The 25,220-nt window shown below is 42.6% G+C and overlaps 2 protein-coding genes across 5 annotated transcripts in view; both read right to left on the reverse strand.

Moving 5' to 3' along the window:
• The window catches only part of PHLPP2 (PH domain and leucine rich repeat protein phosphatase 2), a 75,614-nt gene extending 74,293 nt beyond the window's left edge, over positions 1-1,321 (reverse strand). For both annotated transcript variants that reach the window (XM_030829660.1, XM_030829656.1), the window contains exon 1: positions 1,146-1,321. In XM_030829660.1, coding sequence (XP_030685520.1) covers positions 1,146-1,244 — 99 coding nt within the window. In that variant the 5' untranslated portion in view covers positions 1,245-1,321. The remainder of the gene's footprint in view (positions 1-1,145) is intronic.
• A 5,034-nt stretch (positions 1,322-6,355) lies between these two features.
• AP1G1 (adaptor related protein complex 1 subunit gamma 1) overlaps positions 6,356-25,220 on the reverse strand; it is an 82,175-nt gene continuing 63,310 nt past the window's right edge. For 2 of the 3 annotated variants that reach the window (XM_030829684.1, XM_030829682.1), the window contains 7 exons: positions 24,677-24,781; positions 23,240-23,381; positions 22,911-23,037; positions 16,663-16,770; positions 16,371-16,531; positions 12,365-12,463; positions 6,366-10,503 (listed from right to left, as the gene is read on the reverse strand). In XM_030829684.1, the coding sequence (XP_030685544.1) occupies positions 10,402-10,503; positions 12,365-12,463; positions 16,371-16,531; positions 16,663-16,770; positions 22,911-23,037; positions 23,240-23,381; positions 24,677-24,781 (844 nt within the window). In that variant the 3' untranslated portion in view covers positions 6,366-10,401. Of the gene's footprint in view, positions 10,504-12,364; positions 12,464-16,370; positions 16,532-16,662; positions 16,771-22,910; positions 23,038-23,239; positions 23,382-24,676; positions 24,782-25,220 lie in introns of all 3 variants that reach the window. The other variant, XM_030829688.1, reaches the window with a different exon arrangement.

Below are 25,220 nucleotides of genomic sequence, written 5' to 3' on the forward strand. Positions count from 1 at the left end.
TTAACATCATACGTTTTGTTTTGCAATGTATTTTTGAAACACATCAAATCTAAATTTTCTTTCCTTTCTATCCTTCTACTGGGCAAGTTTCATATCCTGAATTCCTCATGTAGAACTCTAGAAGGAATTCCATTCCACCTGGGGAAGGACACCTAGTTTACGTATTTGACCTACAGAAAAATTTCTCTGCAACTCTTCCAAATGCTAGTAAAAAAACTCCACCCAGTCAGCCTCCCACAACCCCTCCCCTTAACCATCTTCTCCTCCCCACTATCACCACCCCACCTTGTGCATTCCTTCGTAAACTCACTTGTCATCACCTTCAAGGTTCCACTCCCCTCTTGCCTGCATCTGTTTTCATATCCTCCCACTCCCCCAATTCCTGCCAAGAAGCCCCGCTAGCTGCCTGTTGCATAACGGCTCCCCCATTCCGTCTCCCTCGGCAGTCGGCCCCGCTCCGGCGAGCAGGAATGCCCCTTTCGGCCCGGCCCCTCCTCCCTTCCGCAACACGCCCAGCGAGTCCCCGCGACGCAGCTCCAGCGGGGATTCTCCAAGCGAGGCGGGTTGTCCTTCCCGGCCGGCACCTCGGGTAGCGAGCCCCGAGGGCAGAGGAGCCGGCTCCACCCTGCCTGGCCCCGAGCCCTCCGCGGCGCCGGTCAATCGCCGCCGCCATCCTCCCGCTGAGGTGATGTCTTCAGGTGTCCGGAAGGGGAGAAAGCCCTGCGTACTTCCAGCCCCGCTCCTGTGCCAAGAGCCGGCGGCCCTCCAAGCCCTCCGGAGCCGGCCTCCGGGCCCCGAGCGCGGTGAGGCAAGCAGGGGCCGCTAAGGGTCCGGGTGGGCGGCGGCTACCGGCAGCCCGAAGGCGTGGGCCTGCGAGGCGGGCGGCGCGCGGCCAGGGATGGGCAGCAGCGGGGGACCGAGGCGCCGAGGCCTGGACGCGGGCGCGGCGCTGAGGCCTCGGCGTCCCCAGCTGGGTGTGGGGCGGCCGACTGACTGACGCCGGGCGGGGGTCGCCGGCTGCCTCAGCCACTGCGCGGGGCGGGGGCGGGGGCGGGGGCGGGGGCGGCAGCGGCCTCTAGCCTCCCTCTTTCCCTCCCTAGTCCGCTTGCCCACTTGCCCGCTCGCTCGTCCATCCGCCCCCTCACCTTCAGGACCCGGATCCCTCCCGGCCGGCGGCTCGCGGGCGCTTCGGGCGGCTCCGGGGGCTCCAGCGGGCCCGCGGGCCCCGGCTCCACCTCCCCCATCGGCGACCCAGGCTGCACAGAGACGCCCGGCCCCTGCGACGGCGTGCGGAACCTCGGCGGCGCGCGCGAGCAGCCGGTGGCCCCGCCCCCCCGCGGCCCGCCGGCTCCGCCCCTCCGGCGGCTCGCCAGCTCCGCCCTTCCCGCAGCCCGGCTGGACCTAAGTAGCTGCGGGCGCCGAGTGGCCCCGGGGCCGCCGAGCCGCATCCCGGCCGCGGCCCGCGTGGCGGAACCTGGCACCACCGCAGGGCTCGGGGCCTCCACTGCCCGCTGCCCTAGCCTTGGAGGACTAGAGCGCAAGGAGGGGTATTTGCTGCTTTCCCCGCCCTCAAAGAAACCCGCGGGAGGAAGAAGCAGGTGGCGCCGGCACCTGTCAATTGTGACAGGACGCTGCCCTCCGCCCAGGTTGGCTCTTGTAACTTCCCTCACTTGCCAAGCCGTTGAACGAACTGTTGAGAATGCTCACCTTGGCAAGGCCTTTTCTGTTCCTTATCAGAGATGCGTGCGACCTTCTTAAGCAAATTCAACACAACCTCGTACAAAACGTCCGCTCACCTCCCAGCCATGTTTTAATTCCCTTGCCTCCTCCTGGAGCAAAATTATCAGAATTCGGTGCTCTGCTTCAAGCAGTAATATGGCCTGTGACCCGGTTTATGATTTATTTACAAGGCTGATTCAGAAAAACCTTTTAAAAGTTAACGTCTTTTCTTTCTGTTTTTTTTTTTTTCTTTTCGTTCTCGCAGTGATAGTAGTTTTGTGGCCAATGGGCCAAATTTGGGGTCAGCCAGCCTGATTCCAGATCTCCCCTCTGCCCTTCTTTAGATCTATACCCCTGTGCAAGTTACTTGATCTAAGCCTTTCGTTCTTAAGCTGTGAGAAAGAGATTAAAATCTGCCAAGTTGTTATGATGAAGATTTAGTGCATAAAAAGTGCCTAACGTATAGTGGGGATTCATAGTAGCCATTATAATTCCAAAATTCTAAATTGAAGATCCAATCGGTTTCTCGGAAAGTACTCTGTTGATTCCTCCTAAATTTTCCTAGGAAGGCTTCTAGACTTGCAGATTTTTAGGGCTTCCCTGGTACATAGGGTGTTGAATCTTCAAGCAACTTATAAGGAATTTGACAGCAAAAAAGAGTAATTTCTTCACTTTTGAAGAACTGTAATTCCAGTACTTTAGGAAGCCAAGGCAGGCAGATTACTTGAGGCCAGGAGTTCGAGACCAGCCTGACCAACATAGCGAAACCGTGTCTATACCAAAAATGCAAAAAAATGAGCTGGGCAGGGTGGCGCTCGCCTGTAATCCCAGCCACTTGGGAGGTGGAGGCAGGAGAATCGCTTGAACCCGGGAGGCGGAGGTTGCAGTGAGCCGAGATCGTGCCACTGCACTCCAGCCTGGGTGACAAAGCGGGACCCTTTGTCTCTATTATCCATTGCTTCAGTTTGCCTCATTCAGACTAACTGTATGTCTAGAATAATTGCAGGCTTAGTACGAGACTTTTAGATTTAACAGGGCAGTCTGTGTCCCCCATCTGAGATATGTATCCATTTGGAGATATTTTAATGCCAGGACCAAATTTGGCTCTTGCAGGTTCCGACCCCTTTCTGACCTACTTTCTCCCTTCACGAGTTAGCTTTGTATATACCAAAATTCCAGTCTCCAGTAATCTTCATTTCTTGGCCTCATTTTAATGCATTAAAAACGATTTGTCACTGTGAGTCTAGTTTAAGCGGGGAGAAAACTCTTAGGTCATCCACCTCCTGGATTGTCCTTCCACCTTGAAATTATTTTCAGGAAAGGTACTCAAAGTAGTTGGATTCCCATTTCAGTGCTTACTGGGTAATTTCTCCCAACAAGAAAACAGGTATGTAAGCAATAGGCACCAACGTGGAGACAGAAGCAAATTTTACCAAGGGCAGGCAAGCAGTGATAAGAAAAAAATGTGGTTTAGAACAAGTGTTTCTGGCTGGGTGCAGTGGCTCATGCCTGTAATTCAGCACTTTGGGAGGCGAAGACAGGCAGATCACCTGAGGTCAGGAGTTCAAACCCAGCCTGGCCAACATGGCAAAACTCCATCTCTACTAAAAATACAAAAATTAGGTGGCATGGGGGCGCGAGCCTGTAGGCCCAGCTACTCAGGAGGCTGAGGCAGGAGAATCACTTGAACCTGGGAGGTGGAGGTTGGCAGTGAGCGGAGATATCGCGCCACTGCACTGCAGTCCAGGTGACAGAGGGAGACTCCATCTCAAGAAAAAAAAAAGTGTTTCTAAAAAGGCTTTTATGTTTTTTTATTTTTGAGACAGGGTCTTGCTTTTTTGCTCAGGCTGGGGTACAGTATGGGCACAATCATAGCTCACTGCAGGTTCAACCTCCATGGGCTCAGGTGATCCTCCCACCTCAGCCTCCCAGTAGCTGGGACCACAAGTGAGGGCCACCCTACGCTTGGCTATTTTTTGCATTTTTTTGTAGAGATGGGGCTTCACCATATTGTGCAAGCTGGTCTCGAACTCCTGAGCCATCCACCCACTTCAGCCTCCCAAAATGCTGGTATTACAGGTGTGAGCCACCACGCCTGACATTACCTTTTCCGGATTTCATGAGTAGAAGCTCTTTATTGAGTGACTACACAAAAAGGAAAGATCTTGTTCCAGAACTGAAGTTTAAGCTCATGCTGAGGAACAACAGTGGTGAATAATTGTTTAACTAAAGGGATAGTGGGCAAAAGCATTGCTATTTACTTCTTCATTCTGGCAACAGTAGTTCCTCTTTCAAAAGGGAAAACATTAAAAAAAAAACCCATCCGTCCAAAAGTTTCAGGGGCTAATTTATGATGTAACTACCTTTAATGGTTCCCATGATTTAAGATCCAATTCAGTAGTTACAACCAGTTGATTTTTTTCAAATCACGTAGTGCCATTAACATTTTATACTTTGTTTCAAAGGTCACATATTGATGTTCTCCCCCAGTTCAAGGCAGTGTGCATTATGTATGCCAAGGGTTATGTAACTACAATTTCTGGAAATGGTAAACAGCTGAGACTAACCCTGAAAATAAATTCCTCTGGGATTTTTTTGTGCGAAAATCCATCTGCCCTCACTGCAGGTTCATCATTACAAAAATCACTGTTTAGCTCAAACCAAGAGACAGAGAAGTCATCAGGATCTCTCCTTTCTGTCTCCTTCCTACAGCAGCTGTGCTTCCCCTCTCTGGTATGTACACACGCACACACATTCTTTATGCCAGGAGCTCTTCCAGATCTTCACTACAAAATGGGAAGTCTGGAGAAGGGAAGCTCGTGCCTATCAGATGTTGGGAGAGGAAGCAGGTAAGACTTATATTTACTTATTTATATCTAGTACCCACTCCAGTGATCCACAAAGTCATCTTTGGGCCTAAATCCCTTGTTATTCTACCAATAGGTTGAGCAGATTTGGATATTCCTAATTTTGGTTCCAAATAAACAGGCAGTGTTTACCTAGCTTCAAAGTTTGGAGAACTTTTCTGTGAACATTTTGATATTTTTCAAATATGGGGACAATTGAATTGGGGAGAAGACATAGGATAGAAAACCCTTAAAAGTGATAAAAATTAATTTAGTGCTTCTGAATTGAAATTCAGATCTGAATACTATTTGTTGTATTGTTAAATAAATGTCTATTACTGGCTAAACTTTTCTATTGCAGCTTTTATATTTTCCTCTAATTACATGAAGGTGCCAACTAAATTTAATATTAGAAACAACTATGAATTTTAACTAACTCATACATAAGATTGTAGAGATGTTGCTTATCAGACAGTACCAAAGGGCACTTCTGCATAAACTAGATAACTGCCAGGGCCTACACCCTTCCCCTTTTCAATCGGGACTATTACACCCTCCCCCTTCTCAATCAAGGGACTGTCAGGGATCATAAGAGTAACGGAAAACCTAAAGCTTCCAACCTCCAAAACACAGAGTTGACAGCCAGGCACAGTGATTATGCCTGTAATCCCAGAACTTTGGGAGGCAGAGGCTAGTGCATCACTTGAGCCCAGGAGTTTGAGACCAGCTTGGGCAACATAGTGAGACCCTGTCTCTACCAAAGAAAAAAAAATACAAAAATTAGCCAGGCATGGTAGTGCACGCCAGTAGTCCCAGCTACTAGAACGGCTAAGGTGGGAGGATTGCCTGAACCAGGGAAGTCAAGGCTGAAGTGATCGGTGATCACACCACTGCATTCCAGCTGGATGACACAGCGAGACTCTGTCTTAAAAAAAAGCCAGGTGCAGTGGCTTACGCCTGTAATCCCAGCACTTTGGGAGGTTGAGGCAAGAGGATTGCTTGAGGCCAAGAGTTCACGACCAGCCTAGGCAACATAGCAAGACCACATCCCTACAAAAATTAATATATATAAAATACACAGTTCATATAAAACAGACCATGAAATATAACTCATTTTGACTGGTCAAGCCTTCCTCTGCCCAGTCACAGATATACTTGAACAATTCACAAAAAGCAGCTTATAAAGAAAACTCATAACCACCCTTAATATACATTTCATCTTGATTTCTCTGCCTTGAAAATTGGCCTATGGAGAAGATTAAGCATTAAATTAATCATATTATAGTTAAAATGTCCAATTGCACTTAGGACTTTTTCACTGTCTATAACACAAGTTTGTTGTTTTGTTGTTGTTTTTGAGACAAAGTTTCACTCTTGTCACCCCAGGCTGGAGTGCAATGGTGTGATCTCGGCTCACTGTAACCTCCACCTCCTGGGTTCAGGCAATTCTCCTGCCTCAGCCCCCCCAGTAGCTGGGATTACAGGCATGCGCCACCATGTCTGGCTAATTTTCTATTTTCAGTAGAGACGGGGATTCTCCATGTTGATCAGGCTGGTCTCAAACTCCCAACCTCAGGTGATCTGCCCGCCTCGGCCTCCCAAAGTGCTGGGATTACAGGCGTGAGCCGCCGTGTCTGGCTACCACCACAAGTTTTTAAGTGGTTCAAATGCCTTTCTTGGTGAGACTTACGTGTAAAAGAATTACTAACAGGTCAGTAAGTTTAGCTTAACCTCTGGAATAAGAATTCATCTAAGTCTTCTAATCCAATTGTAAGAAGCAAGGAAGCAAATTTTAAATCATTGGGTATTGACTTTTTATTATTAGTCACTGTTCATAATTTTTTCAACCAAAAGACAATACACACAGCAGAATTCTAATGCATCCCATGTAAATGTTTACATCCATTTTATTCCTCACTCGCCTCTAAGACTTATCATTTAACTTTAAATTTTTTTTTTACATCTCAAAAATATGTCTGCAATAATTAGAGCTTCATTAGCTGTCCCACTTGGAAACAGCTTTTTAATATTTTTACAGTAAAGAAGATGTGATGGGGCATAATCAAGATGTAACTTACAACACTATGAAAGAAAAAGGCCTTTATAGGAACACCGTGGGAGTTCATAAAGGAAAGAGTTCAGAAGCTCTTTCCCATGGGGCCCCCAAATAGAAAACAAAAACAAAACACACAAAGCGCAACTGCAGGTTGAGGGGAAAAAAAAAAAAAAAAAAAACCAACTCCAATGCTCCATCTTGAAGCCAGAATCAGCCTCTTGGAAGTGTGTAAAGCAACTGTGCAAGCTGCTTCAGCATTTCCTTCTGTTAAAGTGTTCCAGTCCTGGAACCCTGTCGATGGGACCCACTCACTGATATTGCTTGAAAAAGTTACTCACTTCCAGTTCTACAAGCAGCCCCACCCTCCCGAGCCAAAGCTGGTCAAAAGTGTTTTAAACTTCAGGACTTTCTGTGCAATTCTCTCTCCAATGATCCTCCCCACTCCCAAAGTCATGAATACACAGACATGTAAAACCACTCTCCCAACCACAAAGTTCATGAACACCCACTTTTTCCTCTCTAGTTTTCTCAGTTTAGGACACTGTGGTTAAAATACATTCACTAGAAAAAAATACACACATTCAAACTCCTTTCCCCTAGTTCTCATGGCCCAAATATTTTCCAATGCAGAAGATAATGAAGTTGAACCTTGAAAGTAGTACTCCCTAACTTCCAATCTCTTCTACGACACAAAAAAAAATGGGAAGCATGTTATATAAACCATTAGTGTTGGACAGTTTTAAAAGTCTATTTTCATATATGAATGAGACAAACAAGGAGTATGAATCACACCTTTAAACTAGCAAGAGGAAAGAATCCCCTCCCAAATGTTACACTGAGGAATGTTTCTTTAAATGAGAAAGACCTTAAAATTAACAAATGATCACTATGCACAGCCTAAAACTTCCGTGACTGTCCAAACCACCTCAAGGTAACAGCACCAAAGCACTGTGGGAGAAGCTTCTCAGGGAGAGCACCCTTCCTACAGTTTTTTGAGATTACTTAGATGAATTAATTCTCCCTTAGGATTCCCTGGGATGGGGCAGAGACTAGAATAGAATCGACTCTTGAAGAGGGAAATAATGAGGTACAAGTGCACGTGAAATTGTCAAAGTGTGTGAGGGCTCACTGCTTATCACCCCACGGTTATCAAAACAGCCTTGGAAAATGCTCTTTCCTCACAATGCCTCTGAAGTTGTAAATCCATCCAAATTTGCTCCCCCTTGAATGGTTATACTCGGGAAAGGAATTATTGAAATGTGCAAGTATTCAAAGAAATTGAAACATTTCTCCATTTAGCTGCAAGGCCAAGTGAGAGGAAAACTAATTCTGATCCTAGAAACTAAGGCACGCTGAAGCTTTCAAAGATCCAGTCATTTGAAACAGTCTTCACAACCATCAGTATCCTAGGCAGTTATTTGGCTGCTAGTCCTTCAGTATGGTGCTTGTGTTCAGATTCCAAAATCAATTCATATTCTACGCAGCACCCTTTGTGTTAAGGCCATGATATTTTACTCCTTCTAGACAAAGCTATGAATGATCATAAACTCTACCTCAAAACTATGATCACCCAAGGAAATGCTCTGTCAGCAGAGTAGACCCTTCCCAGCTCCATTAGCTGACAGTGTCTTATAGCATGGTCTTGAACAGATTTCTTCAGAGATTCAACCCAGTTCAAATAAAAAAACCTGAGCTGGTTAGCTACAAATATAAGAGAGAAAATAAAGCCTCTACACAAAGAGGAATGTTAAGACAAATTCTATTCAAGAAATCCACCAACATTATGTTAATCCTATCATGTTTCACAGCATTAAGTATCCATCCAATGAAATCAGTCTGCAAAGAAACCCTTAAAGGCTATTTTTCATTGCACAGGCAGAGCAGTTGTCTGAAATATGCACTAGTCCACACTTACATTACTGAAAACTATGCAGGAGATAATATCCTGTTCTTGACTCAGTCAACCATTTACCCAGTGGAGTAAGTTTTAGCAGATCTTGCTCATACACACTAGTAAGACCAGAAACTTTCCCCTGTGGAGCCTTTAGTTCAACTCCAGTTTGTCAAATGTTCGGAATAGTCCAGCATCTGATACAGAGCTAGATTTGACAAGACACTGAAGATTTTAAGTAAAGGCTTGGTGAAATGAAGGGGACAGAAAGGGATATTTGTTTCCAGGTTTAAGATTGAAGCGATAGTAGTCATTATACTGTATTCAATACAGTAACAATTGCAAACATTGTAAGAGCAAGGTGGGCCTCACTTTTTCTTTCTTCAGTATATAAGACATGGCACCTGAATACTTGAACATACATAGTACATTCAATGTGTACCACAGAGAGAGTCACCTCTACTTCATTCCAGCAACTCAATTTCAAAGTTTGATAACACATGGGTCCTTTCTAAAAAGCACTTGGCACTCTCACTAGTTTAAAAAGCTCAAGTCTTTGATGTGAATATTCATGAGATTCGTCTTTTAAAAGAGACCAATTTCTCAGACTGAGGAAAGGCTATTCCTACCCTATGGTCTCCGTAAGACCTCCTCTGACATAGGGGTACGGAAGCTACAAGGCTTCACTCCAACACCGTAAAGTACAATATGGAAAGATTTCTTTAACCGTGTGGTCTTTATTTCAGTGCCAGTGTTACAGATACAACACAAATGTTCCAGTTAGAAGGAATTCAAACGGAATGCCAAGGTCCAAGCCAGGCTCAAGAAATAAAAAGGGAGGTTTGGAGTAACAGATGACTCCAATACTCACTCTTCCTAAGGGCAAAGGTACTTTTGATACAGAGTCTGATCTTTAAAACTGGTGAACTCCTCTTCCACCCATTACCATAGTTCAAACAGGCAAGTTATGGGCTTAGGAGCACTTTAAAATTTGTGGTGGGAATAGGGTCATTAATAACTATGAATGTATCTTTTAGAAGGTGACCATTTTGCACTTTAAAGGGAATCAATTTTGAAAATCATGGACACTATTCGTGACTACAGCTAAAGAATGGAGAAAAAGGGGAGCTGGAAGAGCCTTGGAAGTTTCTATTACAAATAGAGCACCATATCCTTCATGCCAAATCTCAACAAAAGCTCTTTTTAACTCCATCTGTCCAGTGTTTACAAATAAACTCGCAAGGTCTGACCAGTTCTTGATAACAAACATACATGTGTGTGTCTGTGTGTATACAGCAATGCACAGAAAAGGCTACCAGGAGCCTAATGCCTCTTTCAAACATTGGGGGAACCAGTAGAAAAAGGCAGGGCTCCCTAATGTCCATTATTATGTTTCCATTCCGAATGCCAGATGTTAAAAGTGCCTGAAGATGGTAACCCAGCTAGTGAGGAATAAATACCCCACCTTGCCCAGTCCACAGAGAAACAACAGTAGAAAGAAGGGGCAACTCTTTGCTGCAGAGACAAAGTGAGTGTTTTTTCGCCATGGATTGCAGTCCTCTCCTCCAGACCAGCTGCTTATTTCCTCAGGGGCCCAGGGAATGTTGATTCTGGCTGTAAATGTGGGAGGGGTGGAGAAGTGCGGAAAAAGGAGAAGAGGAAGAGTGCAAAGTAGCCTCCAGAAGCAGCCAGCCTCAACAGTGGAGGAGAGGACATTAGTCTTTAACAATGCTTTAAGGTCAGCAGTAACTTTAGGAAAATCCTCCTCAGCAGTTCTCTTCAGCTCCTCATGCCCGTGGTACAGTTGGGGGGGACTTGCCAGCAATCACAACCTCCTTCCCAGAGTTCCTTTGATTGAGTGGGATAAGAATGAGAATGGTGCCAAACCCTCATTGCCAGGACTGAGGGGGAAAGTTGTTCACTTCTGCTAGATCTTGCATTGCTGAGCCCTTGTGATTATATGTAAGCTTGATCCGCATTCGCAGCTGTTGCTATAAGAGGAAAAGAGAAGTGCAATTTATTTATTTATTTACTTTTTTTTTTTTTTTTTTGAGACGGAGTCTTTCTCTGTCCCCCAGGCTGGAGTGCAGTGGCGCGATCTGGGCTCACTGCAAGCTCCACCTCCCAGGTTCACGCCATTCTCCTACCTCAGCCTCTCGAGTAGCTAGGACTACAGGCGCCTGCCAACACGCCCGGCTAATTTTTTTGTATTTTTAGTAGAGACGGGGTTTCACCGTGTTAGCCAGGATGGTCTCGATCTCCTGACCTCGTGATCCGCCCACCTCGGCCTCCCAAAGTGCTGGGATTTCAGGCTTGAACCACCGCGCCTGGCCGAGAAGTGCAATTTATATATTGATATAAAATCTCCAGAATCTGTCCAGTCCACAAATAGACTTTTAATCTTAGAGGTTAAAACTTAAAGCAAAGCTTTTTGTTAAGAATGACAGGTAAACAACAACAAAAAACACCTAGTACTCTAGGCTTGAGCCAAGAAGCTAACAATGTCATGCCACCAAGTAGAGAAAGCGCATCTCTAGAACACGTGGTTAGCTTTAATCCTTGAACTGCATTAAAAGGACAGAACCCCTTAGGAGCACTTTTTCTCTTCTTTCTTTTTTTTTTGAAACAGGGTTTTGCTCTTATTGCCCAGGCTGGAGTGCAGTGGCACAATCTTGGCTCACTGCAACCCCCACCTCCCAGGTTCAAGCAAGTCTCCTGCCTCAGCCTCCAGAGTAGCTGGGGTTGCAGGTGCTCACCGCCACACCAGGCTAATATTTTTATTTTTAGTAGAGACGGGGTTTCATCATGTTGGCCAGGCTGGTCTTGAACTCCTGACCTCAGGTGATACGCTTGCCTCAGCCTCCTAAAGGGCTGGCATTATAGGCGTGAGCCACCATGGAGCATTCTCCTAGTAACATTTTGCTGAGTCCTTTTCAAAAAGATTCAAACCTTGTATCCAAGTCTCTTAAAAAATGAGGTGAACATATACTCATCGTATACTCTCCATTCAGATATACTGTTGCTTTATCTGAAAAACCTATAGTAAATGTGAACGTGACCTTTTGTTCCTAAAGCATGAAATTTTAAAAAATGACTTAACTCACAGGTAATAGCAGTAGTTTTAAGAGAACTCAATTAGGTACTTTTTACTTTATGTGGCAGATTTCAAATACAAATGCACTAAGAAATTTTTTACTCTGTATCAGATGGTCAAAGGAATTTGTGCTTGTACTATAGAGGCAGATGCTCAAAATATAGTGAATAGCAGAGGAAAGGCAAGTGTTACAAGAGAAAGTATAATGTTATTTATGAGCAACTAGTAGAGCTCTATTAAGGAAATTCTCTGAACCATTTTCAAAAACTGTTTGAGAACCAATTGATTACTATTAAGGTGAGCTTATTTCTTTGAGAAGAGATAATAAAAATATTGCTTAATTTCAGTTTCTAAAGCTATTTTTCATTTGGCTGCTTCATTTAAAATGCCTCTATTTTTGCTATTCATACTTAATAACTGTAGCAGTAAATGTAGGTATTTGGTTTCAACAAATGCTCTTACCTCAGATTTCAACTTGTGTATAAATTAAAATGTCTAAGCTTCTCCCCTACCCCCAAAAACTAGACCTTTAATCTAGCTTTTTTTGAAGTTGCATTTTAATAAGATGCCACTAAGCCACCTGATGTCTCTGGGTTCCATTTGTTATTTACGAAAGAGCAAGGAAGTTAGACCAGGCATTTTCATTGATCTCTTCTCTAACTATGAGTCAGAAAAACCTAAAGAAACAAAGCAGAATTTTATTTTGGGAAATATGCTTATACTTTGGCTCAGATATTGGCTACAAATGTGCTACTCACCTTCTGAGGGTTCAGAACTTTAATGACTTGTGTGATGGTCCCCGTGTTAAATGCTGGGACAATGCTGCTGCTAGGAGACAAGAGCTGCAGCTGGAATGTCTAGGGTGGAACAAAGGGCACTCTTCAGAAAAAGAAATACACAGTGCTAGGTCAGAGATATCAAAAAACATTTAGACACCCAGATGATGGGTCAAGTAACAGATTTCACTACTACTAAGTTTTGCCTACTACTTGTTTTCTAGATATCAGGAATTCACAGCACGTGAGCTGACTCACTGTGGTATTTGTAAAAATCCACTGTTCGGTTCTTTGATCATGACATCTAGCAATAAACCACATTCTCCTTTCTGGCAGAAGGAATTCTAGCCTACCTCTTTTCAAAAGCTGACCAATTCTTGTTTTGGCAACTTCACTTAATAGTAACTGATCAACTATGCAAGTAAAATATGGGTGCTTTTGGCTTAAAAAAACAGCCAGAAAGAAACCAAAAGAAAAGCTTTCCAAAAATAGCAAACCAACGTACTGGTCACCAACTATAAGCTTTTAGGCTTTTGTGTGATTGGATGACTGGGACGCAGAGACTTGAACTTTTGTTTTTTAAAGCCTGCATAATCTAGAATGTGTCAGAGCCTCCTCTCCACATGACAGAAGGGAAGGAAAGACTTGCAGAACCAGCCTATGCAGCAAAAGACCTACATAAGCCAAACACTATTAATTTGTTGAATGCTGGTAGGGTTTATTTGCTTACTTATAGAAATAAGAGATGAAAGTGCTGGCCGGGTGTGGTGGCTCATGCCTGTAATCCCAGCACTTTAGGAGGTCGAGGCGAGTGGATCACGAGGTCAGGAGTTTGAGACCAGCCTGGCCAACACAGTGAAATCTGTCTCTACTAAAAATACAAAAATTAGCTGGGCATGGTGGCACATGCCTGTAGTCCCAGCTACTCGGGAGGCTGAGGCAGGAGAATCGCTTGAACCCAGGAGGTGGAGGTTGTGGTAAGCCGAGACTGTGCCACTGCACTCCATCCTGGGCAACAGAGCAAGACTCCGTCTCAAAAAAAAAAAAAAAAAAAAAAAAAAAAAAATATATATATATATATATATATATATATGGTCTTATTCATAATTCTGCCACATTAAATTATGTAAGCTAAAGTACTATTAATTACTACCATATTTCATTAAATGTAAGCTACCACCAGTTGTAATTCACACCATTATTTTATGTACCACTGAGATAGAAAACATGCTGCCCATTGAATTATGACAAGATACCAATTTTTAAATGTACCCTAATTTTAGAAACATTAAAACACGAAAATAGTACATAGTAGAACCTATAAAATATGACTTTTTTTTTTTAGACGGAGTCTCCCTCTGTCGCCCAGGCTGGAGTGCAATGGCGCGATCTCCCCTCACTGCAAGCTCCGCCTCCCAGGTTCACGCCATTCTCCTGCCTCAGCCTCCCAAGTAGCTGAGACTATAGGCGGCCCGCAACCAAATCTGGCTAATTTATTATTTATTTATTTATTTTTGAGACGAGTCTCGCTCTGTTGCCCAGGCTGGAGTCCAGTGGGGCGATCTCGGCTCACTGCAAGCTCCGCCTCCTGGGCTCACGCCATTCTCCTGCCTCAGCCTCCCAAGTAGCTGAGACTACAGGTGCCCGCCACCATGCCCAGCTAATTTTTTTTTTTTTTTTTTTTGTATTTTTAGTAGAGACAGGGTTTCACCATGTTAGCCAGGATGGTCTCGATCTCCTGACCTTGTGATCCGGCCGCCTCAGCCTCCCAAAGTGCTGGGATTATAGGCGTGAGCCACTGCTCCCAGCTCGCCAGGCTAATTTTTTTTTTATTTTTAGTAGAGACGGGGTTTCACCGTGTTAGCCAGGATGGTCTCAATCTCCTGACCTCGTGATCCGCCCGCCTCGGCCTCCCAAAGTGCTGGGCGTGAGCTACCGTGCCCGGCAAAATATGACACTTTAAGTTGAAAATACATTATCATGCTGCACTGTACAGTACACCACCAAAAATAGGTCATGTTTTAATAGCAGAGGTGGTAAGTCACTAGAGCAGCAGCCTAAAGTAACAAGTATAAAACCTAAGTTGAAGAAACTAAATATACTGAGCACTGAATGGATGAAAAGTGCTTCAAACAGTGCCTGATTCAAAAAACTTATTTATTCCTTTAAGCAACCTTAGGAAGTGGCTATCATTATCACCACCCTCTTTGCAAATGAAGACACTGAGGCATAGAGGTTCAGTGACTTTCTTCATGTCATACAACTAGTATTAAAATCCAAACAGAATGGCTCTAGAGTTCATTAGTGGTCTTCTACCACTTGACACTACTGCTCCCCTTTTTTTTTTTTATTTCTTTTTTTTTTCTTTGGACAGGGTCTCACTCTATCACCCAGGCTAAAGTGCAGTAGCATGATCTTGGCTCACTGCAACTTCCACCTCCTGGGTTCAAGTGAGTCTCCCACCTCAGCCTCCTGAGTAGCTGGGACCACAGGCACACACCATTGCACCTGGCTAATTTTTTGTATTTTTGGTAAAGATGGGGTTTCACCATGTTGCCCAAGCTGGTCTCAAACTCCTGAGCTCAAGCGATCCACCCGCCTCAGCCTCCCAAATTGCTGGGATTACAGGCATGAGACACCGTGTCCAGCTAACTGCTTCTTAAACATCTAAATTATTCTGGTTCCTACAAAGTGTAAGCAAAGAAGGTTGCATGAGAGTCAGAGGACGGGGAAAAAATAAAAAAAGACTGCAAAGTCAGCAGTACCCACAAACAAAGAAAACATCCTCAATTTCCAAAAGTGTGTTGTCGGAATGTCTAAATGCCATATTTCACATGCCACTGCCAAGATTAGGTTAGCTTAGTCTAAACCAGTGGTTGGCAAACTATGGCCGATTGGCCAAGAATGGCCCAACATCTGATTTTGCAAATAACATTTTATTGGAACAGAACTATGTTCATTCATTTACGTCATCTACAGCTGTTTCTGTACTATAAGAGCAGAACTGAATACCAATAAAGACCAGATAGCAGCCTAAAATACTGTCTCATCTTTTTAAGAAAAACTACCCACTCCTCATTCTCAACTTTTCTTTATTCAGAACTCTTTGTTTGTTTTGAGATGGAGTCTCGCTCCGTCACGCGGGCTGGAGTGCAGTGGCATAATCTGAGCTCACTGCATCCTCAGCCTCCTGGGTTCAAGTGATTCTCCTTCCTCATCAGCCTCCCAAGTAGTTGGGATTAGAGGAAACTGCCACCACGCCGGGCTAATTTTTTTTTTTTGTACTTTCAGTAGAGACGGGAGTTTCACCACATTGGCCAGGTTCTCGAACTCCTGATCTCAAGTGATCTGCCTGCCTTAGCCTCCCAAAGTACTGGGATTGCAGCCGTGAGCCACTGCACCCGGCCTCAAGATTTTTCACTATTCAAAAATGAACATAAATATCCTTAAACTAAAATTTGGTGTAGACCAAACCTTGATTCACAAAAACAGTTACTATTATCTATAATAAATTGGATGTTAATGAAGGAGGAATGTTTCTCTCACTTATGTATCGAGACAAAAAATTTCAATTCTGATCTGGTTAACTAGAAGATAATACCAGACAGACAAAGTTTCCCATCTTACTTAACTTTAATTCTATGCCATATTTTATGTTTTTAGGTCTTTAACACTGTATTACTAAAGCCTAACCTATCCTCAATGCCCTAAGCATTAACTGATCACCTCGTAGAATTCTGCTCTCACTACTATTAGAATTGTTTTTCTTTATCCTACAATACTAACCATCAGAATACTTGTAACCTAGTAAAAATTATTCACTAAAAATGATATGCTTCCATGAACCATAAGTTACATTATTGTTAGTTTGAATTAAGTCTGCAAATTTAATCTGTAAACATTAAAACATATCCTTTACCAAACACATGAAAAAAAAAAAAAAAAGCCAATCTTTAATCAAAGGAAACATCTAAAGACATTGTAGTACCTTTGGTACCGCAGCTTGGAAAACAAAGTCCGTCATATCTAGCTCTGTGCTGTTGGAGGCCTGTATCGTTATCACTGTTACACTGGGGTTGGTATTTGACCGTTCAAAGGTGAATTCTATCTTCAAGCCATTCTTACTGTATGCTGTGATGGAGGGAATGCCTGAGAAAGTACAGGAAGATAAGTCTTATTGTAGTCAGCCTAATGCTTGTAGAATTATTACTTCTTTTTCTTAATAACCACCTCTCATTACTCAGTGCTCCATGTAATGATGGTAACAACAGTCATCGTACCTGCAGCAATATCATTGAAGAGAGGCTGTGATGAAAGCCCATCCAACAAAAAGGGGGGCTGGGATATCTGTGGGACTGAGGCAGGGGCAGGAGCAGCAGCTGGAGCACCTAAAGGAAATATTTTAATGGAAAGTTAACCTTAGGCAGCATGACAAAGCTTACCAAGAAATTATAGGGAAAATTACTTCAGTCTCAGGTTAAGGAAAAGATTCCTTAAACAAGATGCAAAAAGCATAGACCACAAAGAGAAAGAACTAAAAACTCAAGTACTTTAAAACGAGCAACTTCTGTTTATTAAAAAATACTGTAAGAAAAAGTACAGTCTGAGCAACATGGCAAGACCCTGTCTCTACAAAAAAAAAACAAAACAAAACAAAAAAAAAATTATCCGGGCATGGTGTGCACCTGTAGTCCCAGCTACTTGGGAGACTGCAGTGGGAGGATCACTGGAGCCTGGGAAGTTGAGGCTGCACTGAGCTTGCACCACTGTACTCCAGCCTGGGGGACAGAGTGAGACTCTGTCGCAAAAAAAAAAAAAAAAAAAAAAAAAAAAAAGTAAAGAGAGAGAGCCCACAGACAGGAGAAAATGTTTGCTATACAGTAATAAATGGATAAGTATCCAAATGATAACTGTCTTCTATAAACCAATAAGGAACAGATAACCCAATTTAAAAGTGTCAAGATATAAAAACACACAAGTCACAAAAGAGGAAACCTGAATGAAAAGGGAATCTTACAAAAAGATGCTCAATTTTACCAGTAATGATGGAAGTGGAATTTAAAATTATAGTGAGATACTACCTCATGTCTATCAGAATGGTGAAAATTTCGATGTCTGATAATTCCAGATGTTGGCAAGAAGATGGAACGATGGGAAATTTTAAGCTCTGCTATAGGAAGGTAAACTGGCACAACCAATCTAGAGAGTAATTTGGCAACAGTAGAGTTGAACATCAGTATATCCTTAAATTGAGGTTTCTCAACATTGACAGTAATAGCTTTTAGGTTTCCTAATTCTTTGTTGTAGGGGGCTGCCTTGTTTATTGTAGGATATTAAGTAGCACTCCTGGGCTTTTATGCATTAGACGGTAGCATCCTCCCAGTTGTAACAACCAAAAATATCTTCAGACACTGCCAACCTCTGGAGGACAAAATCTTCCCCAGTTGAGAACCGATTACCCCTTCTTAGGAATGCTTTTAATTAATCCTTGCATGTGTTCACTGGGAGATACATCCACAAGCATTCACAGCAGGAACACTCCTAATGGTGAAATACTGGAAACAATCAAAATGTCTGCCATCTTGATAATGAATAAGTAAACTGATATATTGATATACTAAAATACTACACATGTACAACAGTAAAAAGTGAATTCACCAGAAATACACTTAACATGGATTATTCATAACTCATTCTCACAATTACAATGTTTAGCAAAAAAAGGTGCAAAAAAGAACACATTCAGTTGGATACCATGTCTAAAAAGGTAAAAATTGGCAAAATAGTACTACATACTATATCAAGAAATGCACAGGAATGGCAAACACCAATGTTAAACACTACTTTAGGACAGACAGTAGTTACGTCTGGAATCAAAAAGAAATGGGATGAGAGGGAAATACACAAAGAATATCAACCCTCAATATTTTATTTTACAAACTAGGTAGATCAAAACATTCATTAAATTTTGTAGATGTTAAATGCTATATAATAAAATTTTAACACACACACACGCACCCTGTGAGGGGTGGTATAAAGTGGGGTGGGAAAAAGAAATAGATTACCATTCTTATTTAATCTTTCCAAATAAGAACAACTTGACAATCATACAATAGAAGATAATTCATAGAACATGAGAGATACCAAGATTTGAAGAAGCAGCATAAGAAAATTCAGCAAAATTAAGAGAATGTATTTTATATTTAAATAGATTTCAAACTACTTGTGAAATTAACTGAAAATATGCCATTTAAAAAAGAACTATCACAGTGAAATAAAGGAAGGCTAGAATATCATCTTTTTTTTTTTAAGAAATTGACAGCAAGAATGAGGGGGAAAAAAGATACCAAAGAACACCAGAAAAGTAAATGACAGGCTGGGCATGATGGCTCATGCCTGTAATCCCAGCACTTTGGGAGGCCAAGGCGGGTGGATCACCTGAGGTCAGGAGTTTGAGACCAGCCTGGCCAACATAGCGAAACCCCATCTCTACTAAAAATACAAAAATTAGCCAGGTGTGGTGGCACGCGCCTGTAGTCCCAGCCACTCGGGAGGCTGAGGCAGGAGAATCGCTTAAATCTGGGAGGCAAAGGTTGCAGTGAGCCAAGATCACACCATTGCACTCCAGCCTGGGTGACAGAGCAAGACACCATCTCAAAAACAAAAAAAAAGTTAATCACATATTAAAAATTAGCAAAGAAAACAGAAATACAGGTGGCTAAGCAAGCACAAGAAGTAGAATAAATGCAAACACCATTTGTGCAGTCCAGCAGATTATCAATGAAGTAGACAAAGAAATATTCATACAGTTTTCCTAGTCTAAAAAATCAAATTGAGAAAATTTCCCCCAATTCCCATTTTCAAAACAATTTTAGATATGTGTTCTCATGGAAAATCAGAGGCTACTCAAGATACAGGCAGCATATAGGTCCCCAGCTCCCTCAAATTTTCACTTTTTTTTGCCCTGTAAAAGTATAGCAAGGTAGTTTAAGAGAAGAGCAGAAACTTACTGCTCCAAACCCTTTAAAAACACATGATAAATCCATTTCTGAATTTCTACTAACTTAAATTTCTATATAATGGGGTAAAGCTGTAATGATAAATTAAGAAATCTAGAATTCAAAATTTTAAAACAATGTAAAAAGTGGAAAAACATCTTAAAAACATTATGAATAAGGAAAGAAAACCCAGACTTTTTAACATTTTATCATTTTGCTTTAACATGTAACACTAGGAAAACAAGACAGTAGGAACAAAAAGAAAAGACTCCACAATAAATGAGCTAAGGATACAAGAAGAATGTTCAGAAAGGAACCTCATCTATAATACAAATATGTGAATAAATAATAAACATTCTCCGTGATCAAAAAATAATAGGGCCTCTCTCTCTGCTGACCAAGCCTGGCAGAGGGCTACAAAATTTAAAAAATAATAATAAAAATAAAATATAACAGGACCAAATTTTCACCCAATAGGGCTTTTTAAAATGATAATATACAATGCTTATGACTATGCAGTTAAACATATAAATTGAGGAAAAGGTAAATAATATTTACCAAGTGCCTACTATGTATCATGCACTGAATAGGTCAATGGGCCTCACATAAGATATTTATCTTATGGAGTAAGTATTAATCATCCTAATTTTAACCAGACTCAGAAAGACTAAGTCACTTAGTCTAAGAAATTAATCTAAAATAAGAACAAATTGATGTAATATTTGTTAAGGCCGCTAGGTAAGAAAAATCTAGAAACAAAATACCCCATACTGGCCAGGTGCGGTGACTCATGCCTGTAATCCCAGCACTTTGGGAGGCCAAGGCGGGAGGATCATTTGAGGTCAGGAGTTCAAGACCAGCCCGGCCAACATGGTGAAACCCCATCTCTACTAAAAAAAAAAAATACAAAACTTAGCTGGGCATGGTGGCACGTGCCTATAAATCCCAACTACTCGGGAGGCTGAGGCAGGAGAATCACTTGAACCCAGGAGGTAGAGGTTGCAGTGAGCTGAGACCGTGCTGCTGCACTCCAGCCTGGGCAACAAAGCAAGATTCTGTTTCAAAAAAAAAAAAAAAAAAAAGCCAAACTACCCAATACTAAGGAACTGAGTAAATACAGCAAACTTATTGATAAAGTATTAGTCACCTAAAATTATAATTATGAAGGCTATATACTAACATGGAAATACTAACATATTAGGTGAAGTATATGCTATGGTTTAACTATGGGGTTGTTTTTTTCTTTTTCTTTTTTTTTTTTGAGACGGAGTCTCGCTCTGTCGCCCAGGCTGGAGTGCAGTGGCGCAATCCCGGCTCACTGCAAGCTCCGCCTCCCGGGTTCACGCCATTCTCCTGCCTCAGCCTCTCCGAGTAGCTGGGACTACAGGCGCCCGCCACCACGCCCGGCTAATTTTTTGTATTTTTTGTAGAGATGGGGTTTCACCGTGGTCTCGATCTCCTGACCTCGTGATCCGCCCACCTCAGCCTCCCAAAGTGCTGGGATTACAAGCGTGAGCCACGCGCTCGGCCAACTATGGGGTTGTTTTTTCTTTGCCAGTTATCCAGTACAGCTTTGACATTTGAGGATTTGAAATTGACCATTTGTAAATGATTCGTAAGTACATGACAAGTAACATTTTGAAATTTTTTTAAGACACAGACATAAATCCTATACTCTGTGACTCCACTGTATTAGGAAAAAAAAATCAGCCTGTGGGAATGAGCTTAGCTAACCATGCAACTTGTTATCTTATGTCTATTTTTTACTCAAGGTCATGTATGCTTTAACTCTTCATTATCCTCTTAAAGAAGATGGCAAAACCCCGTCTCTACTAAAAATACAAAAAATTAGCCGGGCATGGTGGCATTCGCCTATAATCCCAGCTACTCAGGGGACTGAGGCAGGAGGCTTACTTGAACCCGGGAGGCAGAGGTTGAAGTGAGCCGAGATAGTCCCACTGTACTCCAGCCCGGCTGACAGAGTGACACTCTGTCTCAAAAAAAAAAAAAGACACTTTAACCTTTCAGCTATACTTTATACTGTAATTTAGGATAGAAGTTATAGGCCAGGTGTGGTGGCTCACACCTGTAATCCCAGCACTTTGGGAGGCTGAGGCCGGTGGATCACGAGGTCAGGACCAGCCTGGCCTACATGGTGAAACCCTGTCTCTACTAAAACTACAAAAATTAGCCAGGCACAGTAGCAGGCGCCTGTCATCCCAGCTACTCAGGAGGCTGAGGTAGGAGACCTGCCTGAACCCAGGTGGCAGAGGCTGCAGTGAGCCAAGATCATGCTACTGCACTCCAGCCTGGGTGACAGAGTGAGACTCAGTCTCAAAAAAAAAAAAAAGGCCAGGCGAAGTGGCTCACGCCTGTGATCCCAGCATTTTGGGAGGCCGAGGCAGGGGGATCATGAGGTCAGGAGTTCAGGACCAGCCTGACCAACATGGAGAAACCCCATCTCTACTAAAAATACGAAAATTAGCCAGGGCATGGTGGTGCGTGCCTGTGATCCCAGCTACTCAGGAGGCTGAGGCAGAAGAATCGCTTGAACCCGGGAGGCGGAGGTTGCAGTGAGTCGAGATCGCGCCACTGCACTCCAGCCTGTGCAACAGAGCGAGACTCCATCTCAAAATAAAAGTTGTATTGGACTCGGGTTTATCATATTGCTGAACATGCCTATTACGAATGACTGGTATATATAAACAAAAGAAAAAATATTCCCAAATGAAAAGTTATGTTTGAATATTATCAGTAATTGCCCTTCAGTTGCTTTAATTACAGAAAGTGTGGAAGGGAAGTAAGATAAGAGGTAAGTAGCAGGTTAACATCTCTCCACAAATGGCCATAGCTACTGAAAACTAATCATGAATGGGAAGGAACCAAGAAGAAGTCATGTCTTGGGACACTAAAAGCAAAGGTGATATGGGATATATTTTTTGAGCTTGAAAGAGAAAGTGTTTTGTTTTTTTTTTCTTTTTTGGAAACACAGTCTTGCTCTGTCACCCAGGCTGCAGTACACAGTGGCGCAATCTCGGCTCACTGCAACCTCCGTCTCTCAGGTTCAAGCGATTCTCCTGCCTCAGCCTCCAGAGTAGCTGGGATTATAGGCAGGCACCACTGCACCCAGCTAATTGTATTTTTAGTAGAGATGGCATTTCACCATGTTGGCCAGGCTGGTCTAAAACTCCTGACCTCAGGTGATCCGCCTGCCTCTGCCTCCTAAAGTGCTGGGATTACAGGCATGAGCCACTGTGCCCAGCCAGGGAAAGTAGTTTCTATCTTAAAACACTATGAATAATTTACTCATCCAAAATTAGAAGTTTGCCTTTAAGAAATCTCTATAAATTATCTTTAGAGCATTAGCATGACAACATATAACCCAGATATTGTGAAGATTTGACTTTTGCTTCTGATTTAGCCTCTCCCATCTTCAAATGATTCATGTGCTGGAAAGTCTGAGCTCAGTTTAGTTTTACCCTGAGGCTCTATCTTTTCCCAGGTATTAAATAGCTCCAGACTGGCCTCACCTGTAAGGTTGATGTCTCCCAGCAAATCAAGAAGTTCTCCACCAGCAGAAGATGGTTTGCTTGTAGGTGCAGTTGGAATAACAGGTGTTATGTCATTTCCTCCCAACAAATCCAATAAATCATTGGCCTAAACAAGGTAACAACACCTCAATTCATTATTATTGGATTTGTCTAGTATACATCTAATGCAAAGCTCTTTTAATATGTAAAAATAAGGAAGGAAATCATCAACCAACCCAGGAACATTAAAGGGACTCAGCTAAGAGAAAAGCTGTAAGGGACTATAAAATCGTAAGAAGCCCCAGATGAGCAAGTGAAAGGCTGGCTACCTGGCTGGTGGGCTGTGGCCCAGAGGGTGGCGGTTTGGTCTCTAGTGGAGCTGGTTCTGTCTCTCCATTTGTCTGCACAATCTCAGTAGGGCCATTTGTGGTCACTTTTTCCATGACAGGCATTCTCTCAAGTAGGGCAGACCTAGAAGAATCTGAAGTGGTTAAATTCTAGGCAGTCAACCTAGATTCCCTACCCAAAATAATCACCATTAACTATGCTGAGCCCAAGCATGGAGATCTATCTCCCCTCCCAATCCAACACACACACTAAAATAGAAGGTAAATTACAAGAATACATGACCTAAATTCCTGGCTGGATTAAGGGCAGGCAAAAAAAATCTTGAATAAACAGACTGTCCAGCTAAATCCCAAAGCATGTATTTCAGTGGTAGAGAGATTGAGATGAAAGAAAGGTAAATCCATAGGTATTAACAGTCAAGAAGATACTGCATAATAGAAGAAAAAAAGATGACCCAAACACTAGAATGTTAACAGTAGAAGAATTTGAATGAGATTATTTGTCTTGAAAAAATACAACTCCCACTTCTTCTTTTTTTTTTTGAGACAAGAGTCTTGCTCTGTCGCCAGGCTGGAGTGCAGTGGCGTAATCTTGGCTCACTGCAACATCCGCCTTCCAGGTTCAAATGATTCTCCTGTGTCAGCCTCCCAAGTAGCTGAGAATACAGGCATGCGCCACCATGCCCAACTAATTTTTTTGTATTTTTAGTAGAGACGGGGTTTCACCATGTTGGCCAGGATGGTCTCGATCTCTTGACCTCGTGATCTGCCCACCTCGGCCTCCCAAAGTGCTGGGATTACAGGCGTGAGCCACCACGCCCGGCCTCCCACTTCTTAACTAAATAAAATAGAAAATAAAGCAAACTTTCCATACCAAATAAAATGTAAGGGTTGGAGGTGGAATGAAAGGGAGTTAATTTATTTCTTTAGAGACTAGGCAGAATAGAAGATGGACAAAACAGAAGCAGCCAAGCAATTAGAACTAAACAGGCATATGAAGACCAATTAATAAAGCACAAGGGCGGCCGGGCGCGGTGGCTCAAGCCTGTAATCCCAGCACTTTGGGAGGCCAAGGCAGGCAGATCACGAGGTCAGGAGATTGAGACCATCCTGGCTAACACGGTGAAACCCCGTCTCTACTAAAAATACAAAAAATTAGCCGGGCGAGGTGGCGGGCACCTGTAGTCCCAGCTACGCGGGAGGCTGAGGCAGGAGAATGGTGTGAACCCCAGGGGGCGGAGCCTGCAGTGAGCCGAGATCGCACCACTGAACTCCAGCCTGGGCAACAGAGCGAGACTCCGCCTCAAAAAAAATAAATAAATAAATAAAGCACAAGGAATCAATCTTCTTTACGGATTACCATGACAATTTAGTCAGGATGCTAAGAGATAGACGCATTTCTTAGTTTCTTTCGCTCACCTCATGTGGTCATATTTCTTGAAAAGTGCATTATATTCTACTGCCCTCTGCTGGAGTTCCACATCAATGCTGCTTCCATAGATGGAAACCACTTTCTTAATTCGGCTATAGATAAAATGACAAACAAAATACCCAAAAGAAAATTCAAAAGTAAGCAGAGATAATGTTTAATAAGCCAGAATTTTCTGGTTAAAATACTGAAATACTCATTTTTTCTTAATTTATATAATTTTTCAAAAACAAAACACTTTATTTTCATCCATTTATCTGATATTCACATTATACTATTCTCATTGTAACACTAGATTTTTGTCTGTTAAATATGCCATCCCCATTCTGCAGCAATGATGGTGTGGAAAAAACATATATATATATGCCAGTCCCTAAACTTTGCTAGACAAAAGTACCCACTATTACTTTGCCACAAAAGAAATCTGTACTGTTCATTCTCTTCTTTGATAATTTTAAAATAATTTTTAATCTATAAAAGGGTCAGAGCATCAAAATGTTGACCCCAAATTCTTCCAGTTCAGAATTTTAAAAG

Source organism: Nomascus leucogenys, chromosome 2 (genome assembly GCF_006542625.1).
Source record: "Nomascus leucogenys isolate Asia chromosome 2, Asia_NLE_v1, whole genome shotgun sequence".
In the NCBI taxonomy this organism is placed as follows: Eukaryota; Metazoa; Chordata; class Mammalia; order Primates; family Hylobatidae; genus Nomascus; species Nomascus leucogenys.